The sequence below is a fragment of the Neomonachus schauinslandi genome, chromosome 11, assembly GCF_002201575.2.
Source record: "Neomonachus schauinslandi chromosome 11, ASM220157v2, whole genome shotgun sequence".
Taxonomy (NCBI): Eukaryota; Metazoa; Chordata; class Mammalia; order Carnivora; family Phocidae; genus Neomonachus; species Neomonachus schauinslandi.
Genome location: NC_058413.1, coordinates 1,554,427 through 1,569,850, shown reverse-complemented (window position 1 = coordinate 1,569,850; position 15,424 = coordinate 1,554,427). Strand labels below are relative to the sequence as shown.

The 15,424-nt window shown below is 61.6% G+C and overlaps 2 protein-coding genes across 6 annotated transcripts in view; one reads left to right on the top strand and one right to left on the bottom strand.

The window, feature by feature from the left end:
- Nucleotides 1-4,574: 4,574 nt before the first annotated feature.
- LSP1 (lymphocyte specific protein 1) overlaps nt 4,575-15,424 on the bottom strand; it is an 87,726-nt gene continuing 76,876 nt past the window's right edge. For 3 of the 5 annotated variants that reach the window (XM_044919237.1, XM_044919239.1, XM_044919241.1), the window contains exons 3-11: nt 14,557-14,724; nt 12,592-12,787; nt 12,166-12,258; nt 11,854-11,897; nt 11,601-11,682; nt 10,042-10,176; nt 9,619-9,699; nt 9,374-9,479; nt 4,575-5,296 (exon numbers count right to left, since the gene is read on the bottom strand). In XM_044919237.1, the coding sequence (XP_044775172.1) occupies nt 9,387-9,479; nt 9,619-9,699; nt 10,042-10,176; nt 11,601-11,682; nt 11,854-11,897; nt 12,166-12,258; nt 12,592-12,787; nt 14,557-14,724 (892 nt within the window). In that variant the 3' untranslated portion in view covers nt 4,575-5,296; nt 9,374-9,386. The remainder of the gene's footprint in view (nt 5,297-9,373; nt 9,480-9,618; nt 9,700-10,041; nt 10,177-11,600; nt 11,683-11,853; nt 11,898-12,165; nt 12,259-12,591; nt 12,788-14,556; nt 14,725-15,424) is intronic. The other 2 variants (XM_044919238.1, XM_044919240.1) reach the window with 2 other exon arrangements.
- Nucleotides 6,021-7,890, top strand: LOC123326202 (proline-rich protein 33-like). Its single transcript, XM_044919536.1, has 3 exons — nt 6,021-6,065; nt 6,421-6,708; nt 6,781-7,890. The coding sequence occupies exons 1-3, from the start codon at nt 6,021-6,023 to the stop codon at nt 7,888-7,890; spliced, it is 1,443 nt and encodes a 480-aa protein (XP_044775471.1).

The following is a 15,424-nucleotide window of genomic DNA, read 5'->3' as shown; positions in this document are numbered from 1 at the left end:
GCCCAGCCCTGGGCCATACCGACCTGTGGCTGAGTCTGGAGAGACGGGCTGGAGCTCCCTGTGGACAGGACCGGCTCGGGCACTGCCCGCTCTGCTCACGAACTCATGTTATAGTGACATTCGATCTTGCCCAGCAGCCCATTGGCCAGGGGCTGGGTGGCCGGGCGCCTGGCGCAGGCAGGAAGGGGCTGTGCCCATGAAGGCCCCTTACCAAGTATAGGAACAGCCGAGGAGGGGGCCTGAGGAGGCGAGGGTGGGGGGACGTGTGTGGAGAAGGAGACAAGGAAGAGTGTCAGCTTCTATTTTTACCACCCCACCCCCGACAGAGGGCACATTCCTGACGGGCTGAGGAGGGCTGACGAGGGCTGACAGGACCAGCTGGGTGGCCCGGGGGATGCAGCCCAAGTCTCTCTGTGGGCCGGGCTGCTGTGGGGGCCCCTGCCTGGGGCCCCGACTCCCCCAGCCCCGCCGCCCTCCCTGCGCGGTATCTGGGGTGTGCGTCCTTTGCTGCAGGCCCACCTGCCTCCTCAGTCAGAGCACGTGGCCCGAGGTCCCGGAGCACTCTGTGGAGTGGAGGGCTCTGTGAGTCCTCGGCCAGGCATCTGTCACGTCTGAGCCTTGCTTAGTGACCAGACCTGGAGCCTACAGGACGGATGGGCCAGAGAAGTAACAGCCCAAGCAGGATCTCGAGTGCTAAGGGTCCTCACCGCCCCCAGTGGCTGGCCCTCCGCAAGGCCAGGGCTGTACCTCTGCCATCAGCGTGGGAGCTCCCCGTCTGGGGGTCCAGATCCTGGGGACCTCTCCCCCCACGGCCAGGCTCTGCGTGCCGCTCACCACACGCTCCATCCTCTGCCGGCGGAGCCTGGCCCTTCTGTCCGCGGGACTCCAGGCGATACCATCCACCCGGCAGACATCTTGCCCAGGCCTCTGATGGTCCCCTTGCTTGGCCTTCAGATTAGGGAAACCGAGACTCGGAGAGGGGCCGGAGCCGTTGGGCACCTCTTTCCAGACCCGAGGACTCCAGGCAAGGGGCTGCCGAGCACAGATGGTGGGGTCTGTGGGACGGCTTGGCCCAGGGCAACAGCTGGTGGGCCCGCACACAGAACAGGGGTGAGCCCTGGGGAGACGCAGATGAGGCCCCTGCCCTCTGGAGGCTTCGAGTCAGGGACGACAACGTGACCGGCAGGAGACTCACACGCCCCAGCCCCAGCTCCATGTGGCTCCGTGCCTGCTCTGGGTCCTCAGAGGCTTCTGGAAGGGTTCCACAGTCCCTCCATGTTGGAGATAAGGCCACAGGGACCCAAGACAGGAGAGGCATGCCCACAGCCACACAGCGAGGGGACAGAGACCCTCGCCCGCCCACCTCCCCGAGGCCCGAGCTGCTGGGGACGGCCCTGCCCTCCTGTCTGAAAGCTGTTCCCTCCAGCTGCCCGGGTCCTCGGATGGGCAAGGGCTTGACGGGCCACATGCCGCTGACCCTTGGCCAACTCTGCCCAGTGGGACCACCTGAAGAATCCCTTCCAGGGGAGGTCCCCGAGGAGCTCCTGGGGGCCCACCATGCCTCCTCCCCATGGTGGGGCTTCTCGCTCCGCTCACAGAGACCTGAGGACACCCCACCCCCAACATACATACACAGACAGATGGGGGCACACACGTGGGGACAGCACATTCGGGAGCATTTGTCCTCGTCAGTAGGCCATGCTGGAGTCTGGCCCGGGAAGCCCCGTGCACGCCCAGCCCTGCTCAGACTGCGGGTGCCCGGCTTCCGGGAGCTGCGGGCTGCCCCTTGCCCAGGCCAGGTCGTTCTTAGGAGCTGCACCTGCAGATGGGCATATGCCACAGGCCCTGCAGTGGCCGTGCTCGGCCAGCAGAGGAGGGTGCCTGCCCGCTCAGTGGCCTCGGCCTCTGGCAGGTGCTCTCCCTTGAATGGGCCGAGCCAGAGAGCGGGTGCTGAGGTCAGAGGAATCGCACAGGTTTTATTTTGGGTATCCATGACCTCCTCCTCGGGGCACCAGGCCCGTGATGCAGCGGGACGGTATTGAGCCGGCACTGCTGGACAGGCCGCAGGCCTCCGAGAGCCTTCGACAGGTAATCCACACCCCAGTCCACCTGGCCTGGCCCTGCCGGGGTGGGAGGAAAGGGCAGGGCAGGAGCCTGCCCTGGGGGCTGGAGGGGGTCTGGGGACCTGGGGTGGAGGCAAGGGATAGGGGTGGCCCAGCCCTGGTTGGGGTGGAGGACTGATCTCAACCCCAGAAAGGGGTTGGCTAGGGGGACCTCAGGGACAGTGCAGCCCAGGGACGGTGGAGGGTGGGCTTCTAAAGCCAGCAAAGCTGAGTGAGGCCACAGAGTATGGGGGAAGCCATGAGAGGGAGAGGAGGCCCCCCAAAGATCTTGACTCCAGCTGTCTTCAGGGGTGACCCCAGAGTGGGGGGGGAGAACAGGCTCCCCCTCAGTCTGGGTCCTGGCCCCAGTTTGCATGGATGGGGGTGGTGGGGCCCCAAGGGACCTTGTACGGGTCCTGGGCGCCCACGCTTCTGCCAGCCCCACAGGCTTAGGCTCTGCCAGGCCCCAGATAGAAGCTGCTGACACAGCACTTCGGGGACAATCCTGCCCCAGCCCTGTGCATCTGCCACACCACACGCCTTGGGTGCTTCTGCACCATGGTAGCTCACTGGTTTGCTCCTTTTGGGGGGAGCATTTGGTGCTTGGGACAGGGAGTGATGGGGTAGCCGGGGATCTCAGGCAGGCAGCACAGAACAGAAGGGCAGTGCTTGAGCATCCCAGGCCAGGTACCCCTCGGGCAGTGGCCCTTCTGGTCCTCTGGACCCTTTAGGTGGGCAGGTCCTGGCCCGAAGGCTCTGAGGGGTGGAGGTTTGACATCACGGCAGCAGCGGGGTCAGCGGTTCTCAGAGGAGTCAAACCCTGGATCCTCATCCCCGAGGCTGGGCTGGGGTGCTGAGTATTCTGAGAGGGGCCCCGGTGGGTCAGGGCAGGCTGGCTGCCTGGCATAGTCCACCCCATCCGCCTCACATCCCACGGGGCCATCCATTCTGGTCCCGGCTCAGTGCCCAGCCATGGATACCGTGGCCACCTCTGCGGCTGCCCTTGGCAGATATCCCATCCGGGCTGGGTGGGAAGGGAGAGAGCGGCATGTGCCCTGGGAGATGCTCCCTAGCTGGTAGAGCATGGCCCTGGATGCAGTCTCCGGAGTGGACCGTGGGTGAGAAGAGATGGCTGTGGCTTCGTGGAGTTTTAACACTCCTGACTTGCCCATATTTACTCTATCCTCGGGGAGGCAGGCAGACTGTGACCCCGAAGACTTCAAAAAACGTACATTCTGAGCAGAGCCAGGCCTAGAATGCCAGAGGTCCAGTGGTCCTGCTCTTCGAAAGGGTTCCCCAGACAATGAGGCCATCTGGGCTCAGGGCTGGGGAGCATGGTCGTGCTCTCCCCCTTCACACACTGGTCCACTCCCCCACCCGCCCACCCACCCATTTGTTCCCATACATGCATTCTCATATTCACTAGCTTCCTTCTTTCCTCCTTTCCACTGTCCATCCAACCGGCATCCAGCTATCCACCAGCACACCCACCCACCCAGCCACCCAGCCACCCACTGTCCGGCGCACACTGATCCAACTGCCTCTCCACCTCTTCTCCCATTTACTGTTCTCACAATGATTTTTCTGTCCATCTACCTTCTGTACATCCACCCATGTACCCATCCATCTATTCTTTATCTACCCATCCATCCATTACCCAAGATTCATCCACCCACCTTTCTATTTATACATCAATCCATCTATCCATCCATCTCTCCATCCCTTCACCCATCCATCCATCCACCCATCTATCTACCCACCCTCCCATCTATTATCCATCCATCCAACCATCCATCCATCCACCCACCCATTCATCTACCCACCCTTCCATCCATCCCTCCACCCCTTCACCCATCATCTGTCCATCCATCCCTCCATCCATCCCTCCATCCATCCACCCATCCATCCATCTACCCATCCATCCATCCTTCCACTCCTTCAAACATCCATCCATCCATCTATCCATCCATCCATCCACCCCCCTCCACCCACCCATCCATTCATCTATCCATCCATCCATCCATCCATCCATCCATCCATCCATCCATCTACCCATTCACCCCTCCTTCCACCCATCCATCTATGTCTATCGTTCCTCCACTCATCCACCCACCCATCCATCCATCTACCCATCCATCCTCCACCCCTTCTTCCATCCATCCATCCATCCATCCATCCATCCATCCATCCCTCTACCCCTTCACTAATCATCCATCATCTACATCTGTCCCTCCACCCTTCCATCTATCATCACTCCGCCCATCCACCTAACCACCCTTCCACCAATCCATCCATCCACCCATCTGTCTCCACCCACCCATCATTCACCATCTACATCTGTCCATCCACCAAATCTTCACTGAGCGTATCCCAGGTGCTAGGATGGGGGATAAGCCCAAGGGGGAGTGTTGTTTTTGGGGGGGGGCACAGTCTAGGGGCAAAGACCAGAAAAGCACACTGTTTCAAGGGCAGTAAAGTTTAATCAGGCCATTCAAGGGTGGGGGTAGCATCACAGATGTTCTGGAAGAAGACTGGACCTCACCCATCAACTGCACCCCAACTTAAGCCACCATACACCTCAGATCCCAGAGTCTAACACTGCAGAAGGCCATGGGACCGAACAGTATCTGATTCTGGAGGCCAGAGACCTGGGTGCTACCACTGTCCAGTGTGGGTAGGGAGGGATTTCCAACTGGGCTGGCACTGCTCCCTTGTTGCTCCCCAGTTAGTGAACACAGAATGAGAATTTGGAACACACGAGGAGCTTTATTGCACTAGAAGGAGAAGGCTGCAAGCAGGGGCTGGGGGGGCGGTGCAGGGCCTGAGAATGTGGTGCAGGAGTCACTGTCTCTTGATCTGGAGGTTCCCCAGCAGGTATTCTCTCTGCCCAGCCTGGGCCTTCCTTAGGAAGCCTCGGCCTCTGTGGGGGTGGCCCCTTGGGTCAATCACCAGTGACAGTCCCTTTCCTGCCCCTGCCATGAGAGGCAGAGTGGGGGTCAGAGAGTGGGAGGGGAGAGAAGTCAAGGGGGTCGAGGAGCAGAGAGGTGGCGGTTGTGGTGGATGATGGAGGGGTGCAGGCAGGCCAAGCAGGTCATGGCAGCGGCTCCCATGGCAGGGCCGGGGTGGGCATCAGGCTGGACTCTCCCCCTCGAGCGTGGAGGTTGCTGCCAGAAGCACCCGTAGTCTCAGGAGAGCTGAAACACAGGCGTTGGTGGGAGCATGAGGCTGCGGTCTGGGGAGGGGCTACCTGCCCTGCCCTCCGTGCCTCCAGTCTGTCTCCAAAGGCCACCCTCGCCCTACCTACACTCCCCCCTCCCCCAGGGGCAGCCTTCCTGTTCCAGCCATCGAAACCCTGTGTCTGCTTCCACGTTGGAAGCTTGCTTTCCCGACGCTGGGCCCCGGGGCCCTGGGCCTTTGCATGACTCAAGGTGGAGGGGGTTCTGCCCATCGCCTGCTCGCCTGCTAGCCTGGCAGCCCCAGAGCTAGACCTGGCGTTCCCGTGGTTCCTGGGGTCCTGGGCCCCCAGAAGCAGGCACAGCCAAGAGTGAGCCCCGGGCAGACCCCTCAGGCCCCTCCCCAGGCAGATCCGCTCCTGACTGACAGAGCCAGCCCCCACAGGGCAGCAGCTCCAGGCCTCCTTCCTCCCACAAACCGGCCGGCCTCTGGCTTGGCCCAGACGCCATTTGTCAAAGTCCTTGCAAGCACGTGGCGCCCAGAAACCAGGGCAGGCGGCTTGGCCAGGACCACCCCAGCCAGGATGTCTGCGGGAATATCCCATTTAGCGTAGCTCAGCGAAAATTGCTCCCACCTCCCGGCCAATCTACCTCTGATGATGCAGCCTCAGCTTTCCTGAGCCTCTGGCCGCCACCCTTACCGCTGGCTCACAGTGGACGAGCCTGTGGTCAGACTGGCGACGGCATGGCGCCCCTCACGCGTCTGCGGGCAGGCGCTCTTCCTGCCCTGGTGGGCCGCCGGCCCAGCACGTGCCTCCCCCTTGGAGCTTGCCCGCGGGTCTCACGGCCCAGGCTGTGCACCCGGGTGGCACCCTCGTCCATCACCCACTGAGGGGCTCAGGCCTGGGTGGACTCCTTTCTAAGCCAGCCGGAGGTGGAGCCGCCCTGCAGAGTTGCTGATGCAGACAGATTTGCCAGGGACGCACCCGGCAGATGCCAAGTGCTCAGGAAGCAGAGCTTCTGATGGTCAGGCAGTGACCCCTCGGCCTCAGGTCCTCCCACATGATGGGGGAACATCGTGCCCCTGCGGGAGGGGTGCTGGCAGTGCGGAGGGCTAACCTGATGGCTGTCCCTCTCCTCCCCAGGGTACGACAATGCTCATCGTGGCTGGCCTGTGCCCCCAGGGGCCCTCTGGACCCCCACCACCCCTGCTGCCCAAGCCAGGGAAGGACAACGTGCGTCTGCAGAAACTTCTGAGGAAGGCCGCCCGGAAGAAGATGACAGGGCCCCTTGTGCCACTGGGGGCTTTCCGCACTTCCTTGTCCCCCGTGAGCGAGGCCAGCCAGGACCAGGAGCCCACGGCCCCGCGCCCGGCGGAGGCCCCACACCCCACGGAGGCCCCGCGTCCCACGGAGACCCTGCGCCCCGCAGAGGCCCCAGACCCCACAGAGGCCCTGTGTCCCTCAGAGGCCCTACGCCCCACGGAGGTCCCGTGTCCCACAGAGGCCCCACGCCCTGTGGCCGCCCTGCCCCGCTCCCCCTGCAGCTCCATCATCCACCATGTGGCGTCACCCCTGCAGAAGTCCATATTCCCCTTCAGCTTCACCCAGAGCAGGAGCCTGGCCACTCACTTCAAGGCCACAGGGCCTCGGCTCACGACCCCGGCCCCAGACCCTGCCCGGTCCCCCAGTGGCTTCACACAGGTCTCAGCCCCCACAGCAGGGGTCACCCACGTCAGCCAGGTGCACATCCGGCTAGTGCCATCCCCACAGGCCAGGACCCTTGAGCCCCGCCAGATGGCCCCAGATGGGGGACCTGGGGGGCAGGACCGAGACACAGCCCCGTGCCCTCCTGGGGCCCAGCCCCTGGTCCCCATGGCCCACATCCACTCGCTGCCCACTGAGGCCCTGGCTGCCAGTCCCTGGCCTGAGGCACCCCCTGTGCCCAGGCCACCCCCAGGCTCTGAGGTCTCGGTGCCCAGAGAGGCCAGCACTCAGGTTGTGGTGCCCATCGCCCCTGCCTACCGCTCACCGGCACCCTCGCCTCACAGGCCAGCCTCTGAGGCCCCTGAAGCTGAGCACTTGGAGGAGCCCCTTGTGTCTGGCCCTGCCACTGAGGCTGAGCTGGTCTCCAGACCCTATGGAGCCTCATCCCCTGCCCCACTCTCAGGCCCGCACCCATGTCCTGTCCCCAGAATTGCACCCAAGCCCCAGCTCAGTGGCTGGACGCGCCTCAAGAAGCAGCTGATGGAGGAGGCAGAGGCGTCCCCATTCCCGGGGCCAGAGCAGAGCCCAGAGTGTGGGGAGCAGGAGGTGACATCCCCCGTGGACCCAGTGTCCCGGCCCCCAGCCTCCAGGGCCTCCAGGATGTGGAACGCGGTGCTGTATCGCGTGTCAGTGGCCAAGTCCCAAAGCGGCCGGGTCGGGCCCAGGGACGGGGCTTGTACCCTGGCTGGCCTGGGCCGTTTGCCCTTCCTGTGCAGGCCACGATTCAACGCTCGGAAGCTGCAGGAGGCAGCCACCCGGCCCCCTCCCAGAGTCCACTCCTCCATCCTGGACCTGAACCCCAAGCCCAAGAACTTTAACCGGACGGCGGCCGGCTGGAGGCTCCAGTGAATGGCCCGGGCAGCACCAGGGCCCAGGACCATGGTGTGGACAGAAGAGGGACAGGGGGTCCATCTGGGAGGCCACGGCCACTGAAGAGGACACCAGGGCCAGACGGATGCTGGGCAGCCAGGAGGGGGCATGTCGGGTGGGCGGCAGCATGAACTGCGGTGGATCGGGGAAGAGGCCGGGGGCAGGTGGGGCGTGGGAGGAGGCCAGATTCCAGAAGAGGGGCCTGCATTGGGGTAGAATGTGGGGGTTGACGGGGGAAAGGATTGCGTGAGAAGGGAAGCACACACCACAGCTATGGAGGGGGGTAGATGAGTCCACCTCGCACAGGCCGGCCCTCGGCTTGGGACCCGGGGCAAAGAGGTGCAGGGGTGCACCCGGGGCTCCTGAGGGGCTGCAGGCAGGCAGGGAGGGCCTCTGAGCATGACATGAACTCTGAGGCTCGACAGGGTGGGGAGGATGCGGGGGCTAGGCTCTGCGGTGCCCGGCCCCCGCCCACCATGAAAGACGGGACAGATTTATGTTTGCTGTGCAGAGTGGAACCGGTCAGGGTGATTCAGTTGTCGGTCAGCACCCATAGCTGCATCAGTGGTTTGACTGACATTTTGGGGAGCTGGACCCCATGCCCTGTCCCTTTTGCTGCCCACCTCAGTTTCTCTCACCTAGGGGACAAAGCATGATGGGGGCTCGCTGCTAGGAGATAGGGGGAGGGTCTCACCATCAGTCAGGACCCAGCTTCAATGGCTAGGTGAGGAGGTTGTCCTCAGTCCTGGGGCAGGAGAGGAGCCCAATGGAGGGGTTGAGGCAGTGAAGGGGACCCCAGGCCTCATGCAGCTTTGGGGCTCCCAGTCTGCAGTCAGCTGGGGTCTGACTCAGGGTGTGGGCCAGGGCTCTGATGGGGTCAGCAGCGATGGGAGAGGGACACAGTGGTGCCTGGGAGCAGGACACAGGAGGGGAAGAAGAGGCCAGTAGGCGGCCAGCTGCATCACCCAAGGCGTAATGGGTGCTGGAAATGGATCCCGGGACCCAGGCCACTAATAAAGTGTATCTAACTGTGGCAGCGGACCATGTTTCTTCACTCGGCAGGGTGGTGGAGACTGGAGCGGACCCCTGATGGGAGAGCGAGACCAAGGCTCTGGCCCCTCGAAGACACAGACCCAAGTTCCCAGGACCCCTTCCCGTCCACTTCCTCTGATGCCAGTCCTGCAGTGGCCAGGATGAGCTCACCCACCTCCCAGAAGGAGGTTTGAGCTTCCCTGCACAGTAGAGCTGTATAAAGCTGAAGCCAGCCATGGGAGAAAAGCAGTCGCGTGCAGTGTAAGACGGGGCTTGTTCAGGGGAGTCTGTAGGGCAGGGAGGCCGAGCCAAGCCTAGGTTCCGGCCAGCTCCGAGGCCGCCCTGGCAGCCTGTAACAAGCAGGCCCTGTGCACGCCACCACGTTCCCACCGCACGACGCCTCATGCTCGGGCCACTGCCTTGGACTCACCAGGAAGGGCCCCCTAGGGCACCGAGCCCTCGTCCACGAGCACCTTCTCATACTTCCCATGTCCGGTGGCCACGAACTTATACCTCTTTCCAGATGGGGTGCTCTGCTGGGGAAGAGACCAAGAGCAAAGGTGAGAGCAGGCAATGCTGCCTCTGAGGAGCCCTCCCAGATGCACTGAGGACGGCCCCTCTTCGCTCTCAACTGCTGGACCTGCCCTCCCTACATCAACCACATATACACCCTACCTTAATTGTCGATGATGTCTTCTTGGAGCCTCCTTTCTGCTCCCAGAGGCTTTTCTTGCTCATGTCTCCAGCTACAATATCCTGGGGGCAGAGGAAGGACATGTTACGGGTGTATACCCTCGACTATGGAGGATTCGAAGTGCTGGTCCTCTCTCTCCTGCCTGGCCTTTCCTGACTGGGGCCTAGGCCTGCCCACCTGCTTCCTTGTGTGAGAGCCCAGGGGAGGAGGTAGGAAAGGGAAGGTGGCACCATCTACCTGCCCTGGGCCAACCAGTTGCCCCATATGACCTTCCACTCTGGGGACCAGCCTGGTGAATGCCGCCCCCCAAATGTCCCAGTGCTCTGTCTACCCACATTTCAGCCCGGACAGTCTCATACTTGCCTTATCAAGGGAACCCCGACTCTCCCTGGGATGAGTCCTACCTTGCAGGAGGGGGCCTTGGCAGTGGACTGAGCCTGCACCTCTCCTGTCTCCCACCGGCTCTTGGTGCTTGCCACGGCCATGCTGGGCAGCTCAATGGAGGGCTGGCGGGTTAGCTTGGAGGTCCGGCCAGCAGTCTGCAGAGGAGAAAGAGACCACTATAGTGAACAGCCACATGGGACATGTTAGAGAGGCCAGTGTGAGACCCTCCAACACATAGACGATTTCCTCTGTATCTTTGTATTTCCACAGGAATGCTTTCCCAGTGAAGGTCTACAGTAGGGCACTCTGAAAAAATGCATGTTCCTCCATTCGGTGTACTTGTGAAACATTCTCTTAATCCGAAAAGCACAGGTGACATGGTGGGGTTAGAGACAGAGATGGTGCTGTCATGCTGCTCATGGCAGAGGGTTGGAGGAGCATGGGTAGAATGGAGGGGTGTTGGTTGGAGAGGGGGGTATTAGGATGGAGGGGTTTTGGTTGCATGGAGGAACGTAGGTTGGAATAAGTGGTGGTTGGATGGAGGGGTGATTGTTGAATATAAGAATATAGGTTAGGGGCGCCTGGGTGGCTCAGTTGGTTAAGCGACTGCCTTCGGCTCAGGTCATGATCCTGGAGTCCCAGAATCGAGTCCCACATCGGGCTCCCTGCTCTGCGGGAAGCCTGCTTCTCCCTCTCCCGCTCCCCCTGCTTGTGTTCCCTCTCTCGCTGTGTCTTTCTCTGTCAAATAAATAAATAAAATCTTAAAAAAAAAAAAAAAGAATATAAGTTAGGGTGCCTGGGTGGCTCAGTGAGTTAAGCGTCTGCCTTCGGCTCAGGTCATGGTCTCAGAATCCTGAGATTGAGTCCTGCATCAGGCTCCCTGCGCAGCGGGGAGTCTGTTTCTCCTTCTCCCTCTGCCCCTCCCCCCACTCATGTGCTCGCTCTCTCTTGCTCTCTCTCTCTCCCAAATAAATCAATAAAATCTTTTTAAAAAAAGAATATAGGTTAGATGAGAGGGTGTTGGTTGAATGGAGGGGTATAAGTTTGAATGAGTGGTGGTTGGATGGAGGAGTGTTGTTTGTAAGGAAGGACACTTGTAGGATGGAGGAGCATTGGTTAGATAGAAGGGTATTGGTTGGATGGAGAAGTATTGGTTGGATAGAGGGGTCTTGGTTGGATGGAAGGGTCTTGGTTGGATGGAGGGTTATTGATTAGATGGAGTGGTCTTGGTTAGATGGAAGGGTGTAGGTTGGTTGGAGGGCTCTTGGTTGGGTAGAGGGCTCTTGGTTGGATGGAGGGATCTTGGTTGGATGGAAGGGTCTTGGTTGGATGGAGGGGTCTTGGTTGGATGGAGGGCTCTTGGTTGGATGGAGGGGTATTGATTAGATGGAGTGGTCCTTGTTAGATGGAAGGGTATTGGTTGGATGGAGGGTGTAGGTTAGATGGAGGGCTCTTGGTTGGGTGGAGGGGTCTTGGTTGGATGGAGAAGTCTTGGTTGAATGGAAGGGTCTTGGTTGGATGGGAAATGGGTGCATGAATGGAGGAGGGACCCAGCAGAAGAGGAGAGGCTTAAGCATACCTCGACGGCCTGGGTGTACTGTTCCAGCCGCTCATCAATCTTGGAGATGGGCAGCGCTGGCTGGGACTTCTTCACACTGTTACTGGAGGGTAGGAGAAGGGTCACGCCCCATGCTCCCTCACTTGGCTTGTACACCCCACCCCAAGCCCCTACCAGAGCTCCCTCAGGCCCCTGGATCTCTGGCCCCCAGACCCCTCTCTTCAACCCTCTCTTGGGGAACCCTGAGTCCTAGTCTGGAAAAGAGCAGGCACACCTCTTCTTGATGGAGCGGTTCAGGGACTCGGTTCTGTCGATGAGCTGTGGAGAGCAAGCCGAGATGTGAGCCTTCAGCCAGAGCCCACACCCCCCCCCCCCCCATTGCCCCAGTGGCTCCCGTCCACCAATCCAGCCTTCCACGATTCATTTCTCAGGGTTGGGCTGAGTGCTGGGCTTGGGGGAATAGCAGAGAAAGAGCAGGATGTGCTCCCTATTCCTGGAGGTGACGTGTGGCTGCCTCTCTGGGGCTGTCATTTGGTCGTGATTCTGGGATAGAGGAAAAGGCAGCAGGCTCTGGGGCTTGACCTACTTTGGTGCTGGGGCTCAGGGGAGGCGAGCCCTGTTCAGTAGCGCCCTCCAAGACCAGGGGGCTGGGTGTCCTGGGCTGCTGGCATTCCTGGTGCTAGAAACAGAACATCAGAGGTTATATGATGAGCACCCCCTTTGCACCCCTCCTGCCCCGTCCAGGACTTGTTGGAGCAAACATTTTCCCCTCCCTGGGCCTCAGGCCCTTTCCAGCCCTGACATGCTCTGGTTCTCGAATTCTCTGCAGTTCTCACTTGATCCCAGGGTCAGCAAGCCCCTCCACCCTCCGAGAATGTGGGTGCTAGAGTCTGGGGGTGGGGGTGGGTCCCCCTTTAAGCCAGCCCAGCAAGGCTCACAGAACATGCAGTCAGCAGACACAGACCCAGCCCAGCGGTTTGAGTGTGCCCACCCCAAGGGGAGCCACCACCACCTGCTCATCTGCCTCCTCAGCTTCTGCTGGGCCCAGGCTGCCCTGCATGGTCCCCTCTGGGCTCTTGGGCTCTATCTCCTCTGTCCCAGGCCCCTCCTGGAGCTCTGAGCTGGGGCTCAGATGCAACGCCTCCAGGCAAACACTGGCTGGGCTCTGCTCATCTCCGTCCCGGTTCCTGAAGGCGTGCTGGTGGGACCTGGGAAGAGGAAGGCAATCCCACAGAAGGTCGTTCAGTTGCTTGCCTCAAGCCCCTTCCTGTGTCCAAACCTCAGTTTCTCCATCTGAAAGATGGGGGCAGTCAGACCAGTTGAGCGCCAAGGAATCCTGAGACCCCAGCCTCATTGGGGAGATGGGTCCAAGGACCTCAGAGCCAGCCCTCTGTCCCTGGGGCCCTTGGAGAATGGTGCTCACTGCCAGAGTTCTGCTGCTCAGGATGCACTCTCTTGACCAGGGGCCACCTGCACTCTGAGGCTAGACCCAGTCTCCAGGCTCTCTGGACAGGCCGCAGCCCAGGTCGTGCTTGTCTGTGTCTTCCCTGCTGGCCTTGGCTCCCACTTGCTCCTGCCCTGCTCTGTGAGGGAGGCAAGGAGCCTGAGGAGGAAGGGTTTTGCATAGCAGTGGGGCAGGGTCTGTGGGTGGTTTGGGGGCTGGTCAGCTGGAGGACAAGGCGAGGGCAGAGGTCAGAGCGAAGATCGCTGCCTCCTGGCAGCCAGCATGGCTCTGCGTTTGAGCAGGACTGAACCTGGGTAAGATGGGAAATTCTCGAATTTTCCATGATTTCACGCCCCTTGGTGTTGGTGCCAGCTCAAGACCCAGACCCACCGCCCAATGTGGGTCGGTCCCAGGCAGCGGCAGGCGCACAGAGGGCCCATTCAGCTGCGGCGGGTACCGGGACTCGGCAGGTGTGGGGCGGGGAGGAGGGCTGCTAGAGAGCAGGAGGGTTCGACAGAAGAGCCAAAGTGCCCCCTGCTGTTGGGACAGCGGTGGCCTGTGGCCGGCAGGAGAGAGGAGGGAGCCAGCAGGGCTAAGCCACTGGACGCCAGCGCACAGGCCAGCCTTGCTGACCCCAGACCCATTTTAGACATGCAGAGTGTGCACTGATTCCCAAAGGCAGATGGGGGAAACTGAGGCCCGGAAGGGGCACTGGTGGGCAGGGGCCAGCCAGGCGGGTGTGGGAGCTTCCCTGTAGGGTGGAGAAAGGGTGGCGGGACAATTGGGGGATCTTAGCTAGAGCTCGAGGCTCCTGAGGGGCCTCGAAGGGCCGGGAGGTGGCCCAAAGAGGGGAGAGACATGGGTCTGGTGACGTTCAAGGTAACCAGGGGACCCTGCCCCCCAAGCCTGAAGCTCCTGAGCAGAGCTTGGACCCTGTCCACAGTCGGGGGCCTTGAGCATGCCTGCAGGGCGTGGGGAGCACTCAGACCCCTGAATCGGGGTGGGGGTGAGGCTCTGGGCGCAACCCCCATCCCATCCCTGGGCCCCAGGGGTGCTTCGGCCCCCACCCCCGCCTGCCCGGTTCAGACCAGCAAACACGTCTGCACATCTGGAAAGCTTGTCCCTCCAGGCCGGCTCACAGGCCCGCACATCTGGAAATACCTGCTCCCCTCCGTGGGAATGGAGATCAGCCAGCCCCGAGGGAGGAAGGGCGGGCGGGCGGCAGGGGCGCAGAGCCTCCATTACGTAAGTGGGCTGCAGATGTGTGCTGACGTGGCAACAGCCTGGCCCGGGCCGCAGCTGGTCTGGACGGGGCCCAGGGGCCCTGGGGAGCCCAGGAATGAGATTTCCTCCCCAGCCCTCCCCGCAGCCCCTCGGCCCGCCGCCCCGCTGTCTAGCTCTCTTCCTCCCTTCCCCCTGCTCCTGGCTCCGGGGCATTTCGCGGGGCTGGTGGCCGGGTCTCAGGCACAGGTTGGGGGCCTGGAGAGAGCCCCTGCCTGGCAGCCCTGCCTCCAGACGTTGACCCCCACTTGCCTGTCCTCCTCCTGCTGCCCCTCCGGACTCTCGCCCCAAGGGGGCTCCCCGCAGTTGGAGGTCTCCCTGGCCCCCCAGGGCTGCCGTCGCTGCTCTGGCTTCTGGGACCAGTCGCTGAAACCCTCATCCTCGTCCAGTTCTGGAGCCTCTGAGGGCTTCAGGCTGAGGCTGAAAGAGCCGCACAGGGTGCTCAGAGCTGGGCCAGGCCATGAGAGGCCATTCACACACTACCCACACCCTTCCTCCCTTCCTCAGACCCTGGGCTCCAGGGGTGGGAGACCCTGTCTGCCAGAGGCAGCACCCCATGGCTGGGCTGAGCCTCCCCATTGGGCAGGACTGTGTCTCCCACATAGTCTGGAGCTGCCTGAGGCCAAGGTTGTCTCACCCTATTAAGCCAGGGCCCCCCAAGAACAGGGCTCTATCTCCCTCATGAGTCTAAGGTTCCCGAAGAGCTGGGCTGTGCCTCCCCCATCAGTCTAGGGTCCCCTGAGAGCTGGGCTACGCTTCCTCCATCAGTTCAGGGCTCCCCCAGAGCTGGGTTGTGCTTCTACCATCAGTCTAGGGTCCTTTCAGAGCTGGGCTATGCTTCCTCCATCAGTCTAGGGCCTTCTGAGAACTGAGCTATGCCTCCCCCGTAAGTCTAGGGCCTCTTGAGAGTTAGGCTATGCCTCCTCCATCAGTCTAGGATCCCTTGAGAGCTGGACTATGCCTCCCCCATCAGTCTAAGGTCCCCTGAGAGCTGGACTATGCTACCTCCATCAGTTCAGGGCTCCCCAAGATCTGGGTTGTGCTTCTACCATCAGTCTAGGGTCCCTTCAGAGCTGGGCTATGCTTCCTCCATCAGTCTAGGGCCTTCTGAGAACTGGGC

What these genes read in the sequence shown, in the direction of transcription:
- LOC123326202 (XM_044919536.1), top strand. Translation starts at nt 6,021, where the DNA reads ATGGCGCCCCTCACGCGTCTGCGGGCAGGCGCTCTTCCTGCCCTG. An exon ending in CAGGCGCTCTTCCTGCCCTG is followed by an intron (nt 6,066 to 6,420) that starts GTGGGCCGCCGG and finishes TCTCCTCCCCAG; the next exon opens with GGTACGACAATGCTCATCGT. An exon ending in AGACCCTGCGCCCCGCAGAG is followed by an intron (nt 6,709 to 6,780) that starts GCCCCAGACCCC and finishes TGTCCCACAGAG; the next exon opens with GCCCCACGCCCTGTGGCCGC.